At 40.9% G+C, this 17,894-nt stretch overlaps 1 protein-coding gene across 2 annotated transcripts in view; it reads left to right on the forward strand.

Moving 5' to 3' along the window:
* The window catches only part of Cblb (Cbl proto-oncogene B), a 163,246-nt gene extending 146,122 nt beyond the window's left edge, over positions 1–17,124 (forward strand). For both annotated transcript variants that reach the window (XM_032900287.1, XM_032900288.1), the window contains 2 exons: positions 5,154–5,273; positions 13,532–17,124. In XM_032900287.1, coding sequence (XP_032756178.1) covers positions 5,154–5,273; positions 13,532–13,791 — 380 coding nt within the window. In that variant the 3' untranslated portion in view covers positions 13,792–17,124. The remainder of the gene's footprint in view (positions 1–5,153; positions 5,274–13,531) is intronic.
* Positions 17,125–17,894: the final 770 nt, after the last annotated feature.

The following is a 17,894-nucleotide window of genomic DNA, read 5'->3' on the forward strand; positions in this document are numbered from 1 at the left end:
AGAGGTCCTGAGTTCAAATCCCAGCAACCACACTGTGGCTCACAACCATCTATAATGAGATCTGATGCCCTCCTCTGACATGCAGGCGTACATGTAGACAGAACACTATATATGAAAAAAATAAGTAAATCTTTCTTTAGAAAACCAAAACAAAACAATTTTGTTTTAGAGCAAAGTACATGTGAGATCCTGCTGTCACATTATGGTAGTGTTTGCTGAGTCTCTGGCACACTAGCAGAAAGGCTTGTGGCGAGAGCTGTGGTTGCCTGGTCTGCTTGACACAGATTGAGTTAATGACCAAATACCACAAAGATGGCAGAGTAATAAAGAGTCTTATGCTTCACATGACCCAGTGAGCGACTCCACAGCCGTGCACTCGTGGGCAGTGCCAGTTGACTTTAGTGGGTTATTTAGTACTGTCTAAAAAGAGAGATGTAAAGTCAGATGGGGGGATGTTGGTGAGGCAGATGAAGGTTGGCAGGAGGGAGTTGTGGCTGGGTTGTATTTTGAGCATTGTGTACACTGAAGAAAAAGAGAAGAAGGGAAGGAAGAGGGTGCATGCTCTGCATGTTATATGCAGCAAGTGATGCCTTCAGTGCCAGCAGAGTCCCCGAGAGAGGGATGATGGCGTGATGGGCTAATAGGAGAGGCACAGCCTTTTAGGTTCTCGATCCCCTATTTCCAGCAAAATGTTTTTCTAATAATGGACTTCATTTTTTTTCAAGATGTGCTTTAATACCCTGGTTTTATTCAAAGCATAAGGTTTTACATCTTAACAAGGTAGCTTTTCTAAGTTTTTCTGTTATTAACTATTTTAATTTTTATTTTAAGTATGGAGATAATGTTGTCTTCAAGGGAAAACAAATATAGTTTTCCTTTAGTGCACATCTGTAGAGCATGGAGCAGATATGAAAATGCAGAAACTACAGGAAACCCTCAGCACACAGGGGCACAATTACCAGGCAAAGGAAACCCACTCACACGTAGCAGTGCTGTTGGCATCGCACACACAGCAGTCTGCCCGGGTAGAGCTGTGTGGTCTGTGCCTTGAAAGGCTCCCCTCTGGACTGGCTGTGGGAAAGCAGTTAGCTGGACGTGGCTGTGCAGGCCTGCCATCCCGGCGCCATCCCGGCGCCATCCCGGCAGCTGGCACTCGGAGGTCGTCCTGGGCTACACCAAGAGATCTTGCCTCAAGAATAGAAACAAAATTCTTCTCTTTTTCATGTTTTCTGCTCACTTTCATATAAGATAAATTGGGAGAAACCTTTTAAATGCTCTGATTGTTCTTTGCTTCCTTGATGCCTTGTTAAAAACCTATAGAGCTATTAATCTCCTCTCTCCTTCCCTCAACCCCCACTGCCCACCCCCACCCCATCACCACTCTGCTTTTCTCTCTTCTCTTTCTCATGTGGTTTGATAATGGAGAAAGTTTGGAAAAAATTCATGAAACACAAACTCTGGTCACAGAACAACATGTTCCACTTTATGTTTCAAGGGGTTGAATATTGAAAGAGTAATTTCCAGTCCAGCTTTTCAGCAGCAAGTGACTTGTTAGTATTTGGTCCACTATTAACACATTCTACCCTCATGCTACTTATGGTTTGCCAGGATGCTGCCTAAGACCAAGTGCACTAAGGTGATCTACTGCAAGCAAGAAGTAAGCCACGACTCTTGGTGCTGAGTGGCAGTTTCTGATTCGCATCCTCTAGCTTTTCTAGTGTACCCCCAATTTAAGCCTCTGTACAGTGGTCTCTTTTACAACAAAGTCATGATCTCTAAGAACTACCAGAAAATATTTTGTTACATTTCACGAAACGTGTGGTAATTTTTCTAAAGAAATACAGTGGCACATTGCTGGCCACCGGTGATTCTTCACACTGAGAGTAAAACTTCACGAAAGACATACTTAGAAAATCACAGTTCCACTCACGCTATTAGAAGTGTAGACCTGAACAAAGGTAGCTGCCCAACTCACTTTCCAGGAGCTACCGCAGTAATCCCTCTTCTGATGCCCAGTGTTTTTAATTAGGCAGTGGACTCGTAAAATATTTTTCAGTGTTAAGGTGAGTTCCTTGAAAAGTATCCTAACCTAAGGACAGACTAGATATCTTAGAAAGATACTGCATTTTCTGAAAATATTATACTAAGTCCCCACCTCTTTCTAACCGTGACAGCTGAGTCAGGGGGGCCAGTTTTCCTCTGTCTGGATTTGGGCTTTCAGATCATGGAACTGCTTTCTGCAGAGAAGCCTCAGACTCCAGTGGGCTCGGGAAGGACAGCCGCAGAGACTCAGCTCTGTTCTTCCTTTTGTGCTTCCCCCAATTGGGCTTTCACACAAGATTTTTTTGGCTAAATTATAGTTCCACTATAGTGCATGAGTCAGTCCTTGATGGATTTGAGCCAGTCAAACCTTAACAAAACGCGAGTCCTCAACAAAAGCTCCATGATTTCCTGCCCACAAACCCAAGGCAACTGCTGGCATACATGCCTTTTTCTCTTTGTAACAAAAAGAGAGAGAAAGGAAGCATCCCTTTGTGGGAAGGTTGAAATAGGCATTTCTGCGGCTTTGTGCCAGGGCCTGAGCTTAAGCAAGGGAGCTAGGACAGCACTGTCTTAATCACACCCTGCAGGGATTCTCTGTGAAGGACCCAGGATGCACCTGTGCTTGGCAGCCTTCCTAAACCGTCCTCTCACTTTCTCTCTAACCTGGAATCTCTCTTGAAGTCCATATCCAATCTTAAAGTCACAATTCAATTTTAAGATCCAGTGATGTTGTTAAAGTAAGGTGTACTTTTAACTCTGAGACAGGGACAGACATAGGTAAAACTCAATGAAATGCCGTGTGCTTGGCCCCCGCCCTGGAGAAGGACACGGTGGGTATAATTTACTCAACCCTTGTGAGACCTCATCAGTGATGGGCTAATCAGACAGCTTTTGCCATCTGCGAGGTTGACAGAGGAGTCACATGAATGATGTCAACTGCTGCGTCCTTCCCATGCCGAGGCCACCATGATAACATGTGAGAAGGCCAAGGGCGAGAGCTGCACTCACTCCTTAAACGCCCTTCAGCTCAGCACAGCCTCTGGGGATTTGCTGTAAGGAGTCAGGCAGGGCCTGCCTATGCTGTAAATTAGACTCAGGACTGCATTGCTTCTTAGCAAACTGAACACATTGTGTGTATTACATTCTCAGAAAAAAAAATATATTACTGTTTAATCACACATTGGCTGCAGCGTTTTCAATTTGTGTTTTAATCATAATTTTGGACATTGGCCTTACTTAGTTTTAAAAGGATTTAATTCAGCAAAGCTTTATTGATTTTCAAATTTCCCTTATCAGAGGACAGCTAGTAATTATAATACTCTGTAGTAATTACTCTCCGTAGTGTCATTCCCTTTGAAACAGTAGCTCCAATTCAGTAGCTCTCAACAGTGATCCCCCTTCTCCCTGTCCCTTACCAGGAACAACTTAGCTTGAAGCCAGGTGGAACACATGATGGAACAGACTCTAACTGCTTTTGCTATTGATTTAAATAATTAAGTGTATCCAGCCCCATCTTAGGTAAAATGGTTTAAGGGAAAAACATTAAAAACCTACTATTGTATATTTTGTAGTCAATTTGTAATACTAACATATATCCAGATTTTAATTTTTTTAAGCTTTCAGTTGCTGTCTGGAAATAATGTAGAGATGCCCAGTAAGCTTGTAAGTGGCCTATAAGGTGGAATAAACAAGTACAGATAGTATGAAGTCAGGATAAAGCTAGTGACAGTTGCTCCAGGAACAGAAAATTAGACAGTAATTAGCTAATGGCTTTAAAGAACACTTACATACTCTAGTGAGATATTAGTATATTAGTATAACATATAGTATTTTATACTATATTACAGTATAAATAAAATAATATATTAGTATATATTATAGTATAAATAATGTAGTATAAATAATATATAGTAAAATATATAGTATAAATAAAATACATAATATAAATAAAAATAATATAATACTATAAAATAGGCAAGTTTGAAAGCATGTCAATTCTTCTTAAATAATCAGATCAGATTCTGTTTGTTTTGCCAAATTCAAATGAATAACCAATGGACTAAATTATAGCCAAACTATTACACCTATAATCTATCTTCCTTTATGGAAAGTATGTGTTTGTATGGATTTATTAAGAGCAAGCTAATTGCCAAACAGTTTGCCTGTTGCTGTATTTGAATTAGGAGATACAAAGTAAGTAAGGAAAATCCTGCCCTCCAAGGAACTTGGAGCAATTTCACAGATGGTACCAGCAGAAGAAAATAGATGTGGAAAACATGAGGGTGGAGGTGGTGACTAAATTATTAGTGCGCCAGAGAAGTCAGAGATAATGTTGTTCTACTCAGACAAGAGTACGTGCTAAGGCTTTAAGCCCATGTACTGCCAATTTTAAAGTGGTTAGGCCTGTGGTCCACTCCCGTTGTCTCTTTAGTACCACTTGGTGAACACCATAACATATAGTGAAATAATTTTTTGGTCTACAATACACAGTTCACAATTTTACATGACAAAATATGAAAGAGTACATTTTTACTTTGTATTCATTCTTTATTTTTCGAAATGGTGTATTTTTTCGCAGTTGAATTCAATGCGCTAACCCAAGGACTTGGTCTTAACATACTTTGGGACTTCCCAGGTAGTGCAGTTAATAAGGAATGCCTTATATTTACAGATTCTTGAACATACATTAATTCATTTAAGAAATGCAAGCGTCTGGTCTGTTTACAGATTTATCTTGATGTCAGCGTCAGGAGTGATCCAGCAGTGCTCCCCTAAGGCAAAGTGGGCAGTGTTTCCTTGATGCTTATTTCCCATCAGCCTTCATTCATTGACATGCAGTTAGGGATAGAAATTTGAGTGAAGAGGAGGCAAAGTGATCTGAAAAGATAAAGAAGGAACCATACTCTTAATTTGGATGTAAGGGAGTAGCTCTAAACTAAACAGATGAATGAGTTTGAAAACTGCACAGTCCATTGGGATATTACTGCTCATGAAATTAGTTAGCCAATTCATTATCAAAATCTACAGTCCTTAGAAAGTTCCCAGTATTCTCTCTTCAGCCAACCAGTAGGGATCATCGTTTTAATTAAAGAATCTTCTTTATTTTTCAGATCCCTTTTTTGACCCAGCAAGTGGCCAAGTTCCATTGCCTCCGGCCAGGAGAGCACCAGGAGATGGTGTCAAATCCAACAGAGCCTCCCAGGACTATGACCAGCTCCCTTCATCTTCTGGTGAGTCGTCTGAGAACAGTAGCAGCATTGTCAGCGCCTTTTGATCTGTAGCTTCCGTCCTTCGTGCCTTAGACTTAAGCATTCACTTACTTTCCTTATCCTGTGTGTTCGGCTTGTAAAGCATATGTTAGGAAAACAGTACCCAGAAAATTACCTCAGAGAAAGAAAAAGCGAGGCTTAACCTTATGTGTGAATAGTCGGTAAGCTCAGTCCTTGTTTGGGAATGCATTCTTTCTTTTAACTTCCGTCTATTGCAACCAGATTTGAGAAATCCAAACGATATCCTTGAGCATCTGCTTATGCTGGTCTTTTGTTTTGTTGTTGTTTTGTTTGTTTGTTTAATTTCACATTAAGACTGAAGACTCTCTAAAATTCCTATCAGTAACAAACCATGTTACTGTTAGTTGTTTTTGTGGGCTTTTTGTTGTTGCTCCTGTTGCTGTTATGGTCGGGTGGGTGGGAGGCTGGTTGGCTGGCTGACCGATTAGTTGGTTAGTTGCTATTAGTTTTGTTTGTTTTTTAAGACAGTGTTCCCTGTAGACATATATCCTTCCTAATACCTGCCATTATCCCAAATTCCATCATTCATTCATTTGCTTGACTCATTTGTCTGTCTCTTCTGCTAGTACCTTAACACTGAAGCAAGGACTGTCACCTCGGGTTGCTAGGCCACATGCTAATCAACAAATACTTAGTTCTTACATTCTGAAGCCTCAGAAAGCCAAGAAAAAGTGCCAGGCACTGGGATCTGATGAGCGTTTGCTTCCTCCTTCATAGGGACCCATCTTCTCACTCAGGTGTAGTGAGCTGCAGGCCTTTTTTCTCTGAATATTAATCCCTTTCCTGAGAGTTCCACTCTCACAACTTATTTAGCCACTATAAAGGCCTGAAGAACACACACAAGAGCCAGACATAGGGTCATGCTGCCATGGTGCCAGCACTCAGAAGCTGAGGGGAACCTTGTACCATGCTTAGCAGCAGACCGAGATACACAATGGCGTAGGAAAGCCAAGACCAGTGTGGCTTACTTGGGGAAACCCTGTCTCCAAACAGACCATTTAAGTGAGACACAACGAGACCGTATATTGCTGTGTCTCTGTTATCCTCCTGGATGCCCAACACAGGAGAATATTGATGGGGACAAGAGAAGGTATGTTAAATGTAATATTCACATAGTGGGGCCCTCTGAATAAGTGAGCTGCTTTGAGTTTTATCAGCAGTGTAGTTTCTCCACAGTGCTATATAGGAGATGCAGAATTCCCTCTAAAATCTCAAAGGTGTTAACACTTGTATATGACCTGGGAAAGCACAAAAAAAGCTTAACTCTCTCACGTTTTGGTCCATGTTGTCTTCCTGTTCACGTCTAGCTACTCAAAGCTTTCAGATCTGTCCATGTGTAGACCGTAGTAAAACAGGCTGACAACACATGGAAATCAAGAAGGGAAAATATCTGCCAGCCCCACATGACATAAGAAAGCAAAGCCATCACTGAAGTGATGTTGAAGTATTGGCAAAAGTGCCACGTCTGACTTCAAATCATGTATTCGGCACCTCCAGCTCCATTAAATAAAGGCGTTTGTGCACATTGTGAGTCAAGCCGTCAACAACACATGATTTTTTTAAACAGGGGCACATCTGTACCAGTCTCTGGATTAGGTGTTCTCACTTAAAACCTACCTAGATGCTATGGGCCTTCACAATCTGTTCTGTCCAAGGCCCTTTTAAATGACCTAACAAGGATTCTGGTGCAGTTGTGAATTCTAAAAGAAATGATCGTCTGTCATCTTTCAGAGCTACATAAATAACTGATCGGAGCTTACTCGTCAATGAACTATGAAAGGACAGTTCTAAAGAATTCAAAAATAGTTTCATCAATGTAAAAATGATGTTCTTTGTTCCCCTTTTAAAACACTGTGTGTGCAAGTACACCTGTATAGCTACAAGGCACTTCAAGTGCATTCATTCCTCTCAAAGGAGGTATTTTATAGATTAAAAAAAAAGTTAATGTTGCCATTGGTATTTTATCAAATAATTATGTGATAAAAAATTTACAAAAACATAAAAATTTCACTGGCTTATTTTAAAAGCAGATATATCTGGATTGAGGCAACATTTTTTTTTTGCCAGTAATTGACCTATTCTTTATATAAGTATTTTACACATAGCTCGTGTCACTAATAGTTACATGTAAATTTTACAAAATCGTGATGCTGCTTTTCTCTTAATATATATTGTGCTGCAACTTGAATTCCTTAAGCATTCCATAATGCGTGTTCTTCTATGCAGCATTACCCTTGAAAAGGATTCTTCATATCATTAGTAGTTAAAGGACTTCAAGGACTTGAAACAATGCTAATTTATCCGTGACTCATGTGAAAGGATCTTATTTCTGAGTATACTGACAAATTAAGGAGGTGTTGTTACAAGGGAATGAGCCGCGGTGCTTCGTCTATTATTAGCTCAATGGAAAGTTGAAGCACTGTTGAACAGATTATTATATTAGTAATCCATTTTGGAGATTTCAGCTGGAAACCATGGTTGTCATTCACACAAGATGTAGAGCTGTGTTTACGTTACCTTCAGTGATGGGGTCAACAGCCATTAGCACCTAGTTCTGAATCCACAATGGAAATGTCAGTGTCAGTGCACCTAGTAATTAATGTGGCTTGAGAACCTTCACGGCTCCAGTTTTAAAATCTCAGGGCTGAAGGGTTGGTCCTCAAAGATCTGAACAGTCTCACATGTTGCATTCTGTGTATTCTAATACAGTTTATATGAGGATTTTTCATGTGTTCATGTTTCACTGAAAACCGTATTTGAACTCATCTGTTGATTAAACAGTGTCCACGACTGTAGAAATTCAGCATCACAATGGAAATAGGCTCCAAACTTATTTGACAGTGCTTACGTGAATAACAAGATAGTAATATATTTTAAGATTTTGTTCATCCTTTATTCAGTTCATGTTATTTTTTCTAATTATTAAGTATTATAGAACATAAGAAACATAAGAAAATTACTAACCAAAGAATAGTCATTCTTATTCCAAGAATTGTACTCATTTACTAAATTACTATAGTCTATATCCAGACTTATGTACGTGCTACATAATATTTGATTTATTAAACATTTATTATAGGATGGAAATTTTGATAACTACTTGAGGAAACTAGAAATGAGACTATTATCATTTAATATACAATGTATACTATACATAATTCTTTATGTAGGTATAAAATGATATTTTATATAATATATATGCTGTCATATACTTTAAACATAAACTATAATATATAAATATAAATAAATTGTACAACTGAAATAAGTTTAATTTATAGATTAAAGAAAAGCAGCATGTTTTACTACTCTGCCAAGGATCTCACATCAACAAGTATCAGCTTCAATAAAATATAAGTTGATTCTAACAATCTTAGTAAGTTATGCAAATATTTTTCTTTTATTGTTAGTGAAGTTTGTGTTGTGATTCCCACAGTAGCCAAGCCAAAAAAACAGTTTAGGGCATAATCAAAAATCACCCCTTCGTGTAACAATGGTTGCTAAAGCACTCGTGGTCCTCCTCTCTAGTAACTCAGAGGAAGGCCATGAAGGGACAGCAGTGACGGCAGAGCCGGATAAGGCACTGAAGCAGTAAATGCCCCAGGACCTCAGCAGAGTCCCTACCTGAGTTCTTGATGCTCCTCCCCCCCCCCGTTTTTTTCTTTTCTTTTTCTTTATTGGATATTTATTTATTTACTTTCCCAGTTTCCCATCCATAAACTCCCATCCCATCCCCCTATCCCTGCTTCTATGAGGGTTTCCCCCACCCACCTATCCCTTCCCACCTCTCCGCCCTGACATTCCTCTACACTGGGGCATTGAGCCTTGGCAGGACCAAGGGCTTCTCCTCCCATTGGTGTCCAACAAGGCCATCCTCTGCTACATATAAAGCTGGAGCCATGGGTCTGTCCATGTGTACCCTTTGAATGGTGCTTTAGTCCCTGGGAGCTCTGGTTGGTTGTTTGGTATTGCTGTTCTTATGAGGTTGCAAATCCTTCAGCTCCTTCAATCCTTTCTCTAACTCCTCCATTGGGAACCCCCATTCTCAGTTCCATGGTTGGCTGTGAGCATTCACTTCTGCCTTTGTCATGCTCTAGCAGAACCTCTCAGGAGACAGCTTTGTCAGCTCCTGTCAGCAAGCACTTCATGGCATCAGCAATATTGTCTGGGTTTGGTGGCTGTATATGGGCAGGATCCCCAGGTGGAGCAATCTCTGGATGGCCTTTCCTTCAGTCTCTGCTCTACACTTTGTCTCCATATTTCCTCCTGTGAGTATTTTTGTTCTCTCTTCTAAGAAGGACTAAAGTATCTGCACTTTGGTTAGTAGTCCTTCTTGAGTTTTGTGTGGTCTGTGGACTATATCTTAGGTAGTCTGAGCTTTTGGGCTAATATCCACTGATCAGTGAATGCATACCATGTGTGGTTTTTTGTGATTTGGTTACCTCAGGATGATATTTTCTAGTTCCATCCATCTGTATCAGGCAATCTCCCTCAGCATCTCAGTCTTGGTTCTTGAGCAGCTCACATTTGTGAAGCAGAGGGAATCTCATCTGTTTAGTTGTGGTTCTGTCAACTGCACAAGCATAACACATACATTCAGAAACACAATGTAACCACCAATGGTAAGGAAGGAGATCTTTCTTAGAGCTGTGCCATGGGGGTGTCCCATGCATTTCTCTTTATGAGATACTTGATTTTCCCAGCACCATTTCTGAGGCGTCCCTTTCCCTGTTGTGTGGTTTTAGTGACTGTGTAAGAACTGGTTGGCAGCAGATGTGTAGGTTCTGAATCTCTGTCCCCTTAGCCTCCGCGTCTGTCCTGTGGCTGTGGCTTCATTGCATCTTGCAGTCTGATGTGTGGAGCCTCCAGCTTTCTGCTTTCTGTTCAAGGTTGTTTTGCTTGTTTGATATCCCTGAGCTTTCATATGAATATGGGTTTTTTCCCCACTCTGTGAATATAATCATAGTTATCTTGACTGCAGTGTGAATCCACAGATGGATTTGAATCTGTAGCATAATTTATATATTACAGACATTTTATCCGTACTCCATGAATATGGAGAGTTTTCATTGTTTTTCCTGTCAGTTTCTTCAATTATTGCTTTATAACTTTACCTGTAGAGCCCTTTTATGTCCATCCTTAGGTTCATTCCTGAATATTTTCTCTGTAGCTTTTATGGGTTTTATACCATTGAGTTGCTTATATGTAGAAAGCTACTAATTCTTGTATGTGGCCTCTCCATCTGCCACACCACTGAATTAATACTAATACTGTTTTGGTAAACTCCTTAGGTTTTATGTACAAAAGTCATGTACACACAAAAACCATTCACAAGAAGTGTCAATTTAGCTTCCTCCCTGTTTTATCTTTATGGCGTTTTGTTTGTTTCCCTTTAAGATACTCTGAAATGTATGGTTCTGCTCTGAATAACCTGGTGTCGATGGACACCTTGTTCTCAGAGAAAACGCTTCAGCTTCTCTCTACTCATATCAGTGTCATCTAGGGTTGTTGTACTTAACTGTGGTGAGGGGTTTTATCAGAGCCAAGTGTTAAGTGGTATCAAATGTTTCTCATGAATCTACAGAGATCATACATGGTCGTGTGGTTTTCATATTTCATTCTGTCAGTGTACTGATTTCCATATGTTGAACCATCTTTTAACTCTGGGAATGCAAGCAACTTGAGTAACAGTGAGTAAATTGAATCCTTGGGATGAATCCAGTGTGCCAATAGCGAACGATCTCTGTGACTTAAGTGAGTCTGAATCCATGAAACTTTGTCAAGAATATTCGTATCTGTGTTCATCAGAAGTATAATGATGTGTATGTTGTTGTTGTTGCTGCTGTTGCTGCTACATATTTGTCTGGTTTTGGAAGTTGGATAGTGCAGGGTTCTCGAAGGTTTCCCATGCTGATAAATTAGAAAAATCCATTGAAAAGAAACTAGGTGGTTTAACTTAAGCAGTGAAGCTTTCTGACCGAGGGCTCTTCTTCGGTAAGAAACTTCATTGATGATTCAACCTCATTACCACCATTGTTCTCTTCAGATTCTTGTGTCTTTAGGGTTCATTTGACCCGTTTTACACGTCTACAGATGTATATCTCTGGGGTTTCCTCTTTGTTAGCTGATGGTTGCTCATAGGAACCTCTAGGATCACATTTCTCTGGCTGGGATTGCAATGCTTCGTTTTCCCTTTCTGACCATACCTGCCTGCTTTCCCCATTAACCTGTCTGGAAGCTCATCCTGGTTAAGTTTTTGAAGAACCAGTTCATGGTTCTACTAATCCTTTCCAGCACTCATTTCTGCTGAAATTCTTGTTTCCTTCCATAGACTACAATAGGTTTAGTTTGTTCTTGCTTCTCTAAGTATTGGAGATTACTGCGATACATATTTACTTGAGGGGTTCTGGGTTTGTTTGAGTTTTGGGATTTTGTTTGTTTGTTGTTGCTGCTTTGGAGGTGACTGTTTTCTTGTGGGTTTTTTGGTTGGTTGCTTGGTTGCTTGGTTGGTTGCTTGGTTGGTTGCTTGGTTGGTTGCTTGGTTGCTTGGTTGGTTGCTTGGTTGGTTGCTTGGTTGGTGTCTCTGTTTCTGCCCCCGGTCCCCACAGCCGTGCCCAGGTGAGGATGCTCACAGCGTGTTTTTCTACCTTTGGATAGCCCTTGTTACATTTCACACGTTTTCTCTATTGTGTTTCCATTTTCATTAGTGTTGAGGAATTTTAGAAGGCTCCCAACATTCTTCATAACCCACTTGCTTATTGAGAAGGATCTCCAGCTTCTATGAATTGTTACATTTTTTAGCATCTTTCTGTTGAGTCGTACGTTATTCCACTTCGATCAGAACGGAGGGCACCACTTTGTTACTTTCACTCTGTTGCCTTAACCGGGACTATTCTAGAGAAAGCTTCATGCTCCGATAAAACGTTGGTCCTGCAATGTTGGATAAAGTGTATTCTGTAGGTGTTATTTAAACTCATTTATCCCTTTCACAGTTTACTTCTGATGTTTCTTAATGTCTTTGTTCTCAAGAGTCCTGTATGTTCACGGGTACTAATATTATTGGGTTCACTTTATAAAGCTGTTATTCGTGGTGGGGCAGTGGCTCAGTAGATGGTGTACGTTTTGTGCAGCTGTAAGGGACTGAGTTAGAATCCCCAGAATCCATTTGAAATCAGCTATGTTGGAATGCCTCTATAACCTCAGCTACCTACAGTGAACTGGGGTAAGAAACAGGAGAAGCTCCAGGATCTAGTAGGCCATCCAGCCTGAAGTATGCAGAGGGAACAAGAGACACTGCCTCAGACGAGGTGGAAGGAAGGACCGACCCGAGGAAGCTGACCACCAAGTGTGGGGCACATGTGTACCCACTCTCTCTCTCACACAGACATGAACACATCTACACATACGCTGCTCACATTTAAGAGCATGCATAAAAAGAATGAATTCCCTTCAGGGTCCTGAACTATAAGCCAATCTCCCGATGTTTTCTCTGTTCGCACTTTCTTGAGCAAAAGTTGCTGCATCAGAATCTAAAGTGTGTGCCTGAGCAAAGCCGCATTTAATTTGTTCAACCTGTTTGCTGACTAACAGCGTCAAGCATCTGCTGTTTTTGTCGGCTTATTCCTTGGTATAAATGAAGAGCAGCATATTAACTTGGAAAATGAGGGAGAAGGAAACCCACAGTGTATTCCTCGGAACAGCTCCTCCACCAGTACATGAGTGCGACAGAGACCATTGGGGACTATTCTGTGTTTTTAAAATTACGTCATAGGGGATGCTTACCCCGCTGGTAGGAACCTCTCAACTCCCGTCTTCTGTGCCCCTGGTGAGAAAGATAAAGTCTGTGACTAACCAGGTCTTGCCCCTCTGCACTGTCACCGTTGGCTGCTGATGTTTGGGGTTCTTTGTTTGTTTGTTTGTTTGTTTGTTTCAATGCAACTCTTTTCTGGCCTGAAAAGTGAAATATGGACTCAGGAAATAAGTATGTTAGTTTTCAGTCAAACTACTTCATTCTTCCACCACATTCCAAGTTTAAAATGAAATAACGTTTTCCACTCCACAGCAAGCTAGCCAATAAAAATAGTTGTAGAGAAAATGAAAACTAAAGTATTTAGCCCAACATAATGAAATAACAGTATTGCCTTCTATAGTGTCCGTTTTTATCCCACTGTTTCAAAGGTTGTCTTTAACAATCTCCACAGATGGTTCGCAAGCACCAGCCAGACCCCCCAAACCACGCCCCCGAAGGACTGCACCAGAAATTCATCACAGAAAGCCCCATGGGCCCGAGGCGGCACTGGAAAATGTGGATGCGAAAATCGCAAAACTCATGGGAGAGGGGTATGCCTTTGAGGAGGTGAAGAGAGCCTTAGAGATCGCCCAGAATAACGTGGAAGTGGCCAGGAGCATACTTCGAGAATTCGCCTTCCCTCCTCCCGTCTCGCCACGTCTCAATCTATAGCAGCCCAGACTGCAAACACCAAAGGGTAAAACAGTTAACAAGTATTCCAGGAGTGTGGGACGGAAGGACCGAGAGGGATGCAGGAGCCATGGTGTCTTCTCATGTGGCGTCTCCAGAAGGCAGCCTGGAGCCAGCCTCTCTGGTCCACAGCTCCCTGAGGATGCCCACGCTGCAGCTTCCGTGTTTGTGCTAGCCATACTTTTAAATCAGGGTTGAACTGAGAAAATAATTTAAAGACGTTTACTCCCCCTTGAACTTTGAATCTGTGAAATGCTTTTCCTTGTTTACACGTTGGCAGAATTGCAGTTTGTCTCTGTTTTTGATTCCTGTACTGTGTTCCTGACAGGCCCTTGGCAGAGTTGGTCAGGTCTGCTGTAAGGTTTTCCATGCCCACCCTGCTGCCCACATTGGCAGCTAAAACATCTCTTCGTGTTGCTATCTATCCAGGCCCCACCTCATGTGTCCACGTCCAGTTCATTTCTCCCATTCACACAGCATGCTAGTCTGAGGTCCTGATTTTTCATCGTTTTAAACTAATGCAGAAAGAAAAAGAAAAAGAAAAAAAATGTATGTGGTCTGGTCTTCACTACTGAGTCTCATCTTTGGGAACCATCACTGTCGAGAGGTGGGGAAACCTGAATGTAAAAAGCATTTATTTGTCAATAAACTGCCTTTTGTAAGGGGTTTTTATATACTGTAAAAGAGCTTCCCTTGTTAGTTTAAGTTCTGTGACCTTTAGGTTCCTGTACACTCCCTCCCATCCGCCCAGGAGTGCCGTGACACTGTCAAAGTGACTGCTGCAGATGCAGGAGAAAATGGGGCAGCGCCCGTACTACAGGACCGTCTGATAGTTATGCCTGCATCACTTTCAGGAGAGATGGAAAGGGGGACCACCGCCTTGAAATATGTTAGTATGCCTTTAGATAAGGTCATAGACATACATGCCTTTCCCAAGTGGAAGAGAGCCCCTTTTCTGTTATGACATCACCCTGGCTCCTCCCTGTGTGGGAGCCCCTAAGGCACTGATGACTGTTATGTATCACTGCTACTGCAGGCCTTCTTACTTGTAAAACTCTTCATACCCTTTCTCCAGTCAGGTTAGGAGTCCCGTTTACTCTGTGGGTTTTCTCATTGACTGCTCTGTGTTGCCCGTCCCAGTCAGATGAAACCGTGGGATCACTTTAAGTCTACAGATACCCCTTGACCATCTGTAAAGTGCTTTGCACTCTTGTTGGCTTTGAAAGCACAAAATTTCACACATGAACTCCGCCATATTATTTGTGTATATTTGTTTGGTGGTAAATGTCTCCAATCTGATGGATGAATCTTCCGAGACTGATGCGAGGACTTTAGACCTTCAGATTGCTTTTGTTTTGTTTTGTTTTGTTTTTTGCATCCCTAATAGTGTGTGAGGGGAAATAAAAGCTATCTCCATGCAAAAATGCTTGCATGACATTTTGATAGTTTCTAAAGATGGATTCAGTTGTAGGTTGCATGGGTGTCTCTTACCCCTCCTTACTCCACACCCAGAGATGCCTCAGATAATCATTCCCTCATCCTGACAAAGGACAAGATACTACAGCAGATAGATCTGATGCAGCTGCCATTTTACGAGAGTCATGTCCACAGCTGTGTTTGCCCAGAAAGGGGAATGTGCCCAGCATACTCGTTTGCAGTGTGGCTTTCATGGGACGAGACAGGACTTGAGGATCACAGTCTCTGCATATGTCAGGTTTGTTCAGAGGGCCCTATGTTTCTTCTGCTACCACAGGGGGATTTTTTAATGTTTTTACATCCTATACCTGGGAGGAGGTATGAATACAAGGGTTTTTTTAATATACTTTTTACAATTGGCTCTTTGTTGTTTTATTATCTGCTCTTAATTTTCTTTTACTTGTTTTATAAGTTCTGATATTATACTGATAGATAGCAGTGCTATGTTTTTTGGGGGGTTTCACACAACTTGCCAACAATCGGCATAGCCTAAAACCCAAAGTTTGCCCCTTCATTGTCCTAACACTGTTAAAACATCCTTAAACTACGAGGGGGTTCGTTTACAACAGGAGCACTGGGACCCACAGATATTCTCCTCCACTCTCACATAACACAAGAGATTTCCGTCAAGAAGTTAAAGGCTAAAGATGTGCTCAAACAGTTGATTTGGACCTGAGGTTTAGGGAGGGAGGGAAGTGTAAATAATTTTCTGGATTGTACCAAGATCTCTGCTGCATCCACACAGTAGCCACTGCCGGTTTTCTCATCAAGAAAAGTGAACCTTGTGACTCATACGGAAGACAGAGCAAATAGAAAGCATAAAGACTCACAGCATTTGTTTGAGAACAGTAGTTCAAACTCTTCTTCATTAGGAAAGGGACTATTAGTTAATACTTTGAAATGTTCCATACTTTGTTCCCTCTTTTTCCAGAAATTGAGATGTGCCTCCCAATGCTCAAGATTTGATAATAGAATTACCCTTAAGCCAGTATTTAATATAATCTACACAATTAAAACAAACCACGGCTAATTGGAACCTCTGCCCGGGATCTATCCCCAGTGATATTCCAGTCGTGGTTTTTCCAGAATTCTGGAGGATTTTTTTTTCCTATTTCCTTTTCCTTTTAACCCCCAACGCCTACACCCCCACCCCAACCCATAACCCCATACCCGAACCACCACTGACTTCTTGGTATCTGATATATCACAGCCAAGTTTTCTGGACCCAGATCCCAACATTTTGATGCTTAACTTATCTTGCACCCACAATTAAAATTATTAGCCCTTTCCTACCTTCCCTCTGCCCACAGTACAACACAGAGCCCTAGCCAGAGCCTCCAGAGGTCTGTTTGCTAACTCAGTATTTCGCACACCCAAGGACACATGCAAAGAATTCTTCATAATGTGAACTTTCTAATTGTTCAGTTCCAGAAGCATTTCCTGCAGTTTGAACGTGACTTTGCCTCTCGGATTTTCAACTTGAAGCCTTAGTTTGCACTGAATTATTTCATCTGGTTTTAAAATGTCTCAAATGGACTGATTTGGAAACAAAATGTGGTATATTTTAAATATTGATGGAGGTACTTTCTGTAAACCTGAAATGTTAGAGCTTCGAGGAAGACTTTCCGGAAAAAGACAGCAATAGAAAGAAAGTTTTCTTCTCAGTTCCTATTTTTATTGTTTTTGAAATGCATTTTTTTAAAAACTTGTCTAATGTGGCAAAATAGCTATGTGTTCAATTAATTTATATTTTATTCATTCTTTTTCAATTCTGGATATGTAACCTCAAGTACTTTATCTGTTCTTTTAAGGTATTTTATAAAATGAATGTTGACAAATGCCTTTTGTATGTCATTTTTCAAGTGAGCACAAATATTTCTTTGAGAGCATATTTCTAATGTTATTTTTCCATAGACTATGGAAACAGCATTAGAGAGCCATCTGGGTATCTTAGGGTTCTCTAGAGTCACAGGACTTATGGATAGTCTATATATAGTAAGGGAATTGTTATGATGACTTACAGTCTGTAGTCCAACTCCCCAACAATGGTCAGTTGTAAATGGGAGTTCCAAGGATCTAGTAACTGCCTGGTCCCTCAAGGCTAATAGATTACAACAGAAGTGCTAGCAAGTAAATGCAAGCAGATGAAGAAGAGTGAATCTTCCTTCTTCCAATGTCCTTATGTTGGTCTCCAGCAGAAGGTATGGCCCAGATTAAAGGTGTGTACCACCAAGCCTAAATATAGGATTTGTTTTGTACCAGGCTGACCTTGAATTCAAGAGAGCTCCTTACCTTAGTCTCCTGGGATTCATATCACTATGCCTCAAGATCTTCATGCCAAGATCCAGGTCATAAACTTGTATATCCCAGCCTCAAGATCTGGATCACAGGTGAGCCTTCCAACTCTGGATTGTAGTTCATTCCAGATATAGTCAAGTTGACAACCAGGAATAGCCATTACAATCCACCCTTGTTAACTTGACACAAATAATACCTCATGACCACATGAAACAATAACAAGGTCATGAATACGCCTAACATGATATAACTATTCCTTGTACAATCGAAAACGCATTTGTAGATTTATAATGGAGGTAATATCTTTTGGA

The sequence above is a fragment of the Rattus rattus genome, chromosome 4 (genome assembly GCF_011064425.1).
Source record: "Rattus rattus isolate New Zealand chromosome 4, Rrattus_CSIRO_v1, whole genome shotgun sequence".
Taxonomy (NCBI): domain Eukaryota; kingdom Metazoa; phylum Chordata; class Mammalia; order Rodentia; family Muridae; genus Rattus; species Rattus rattus.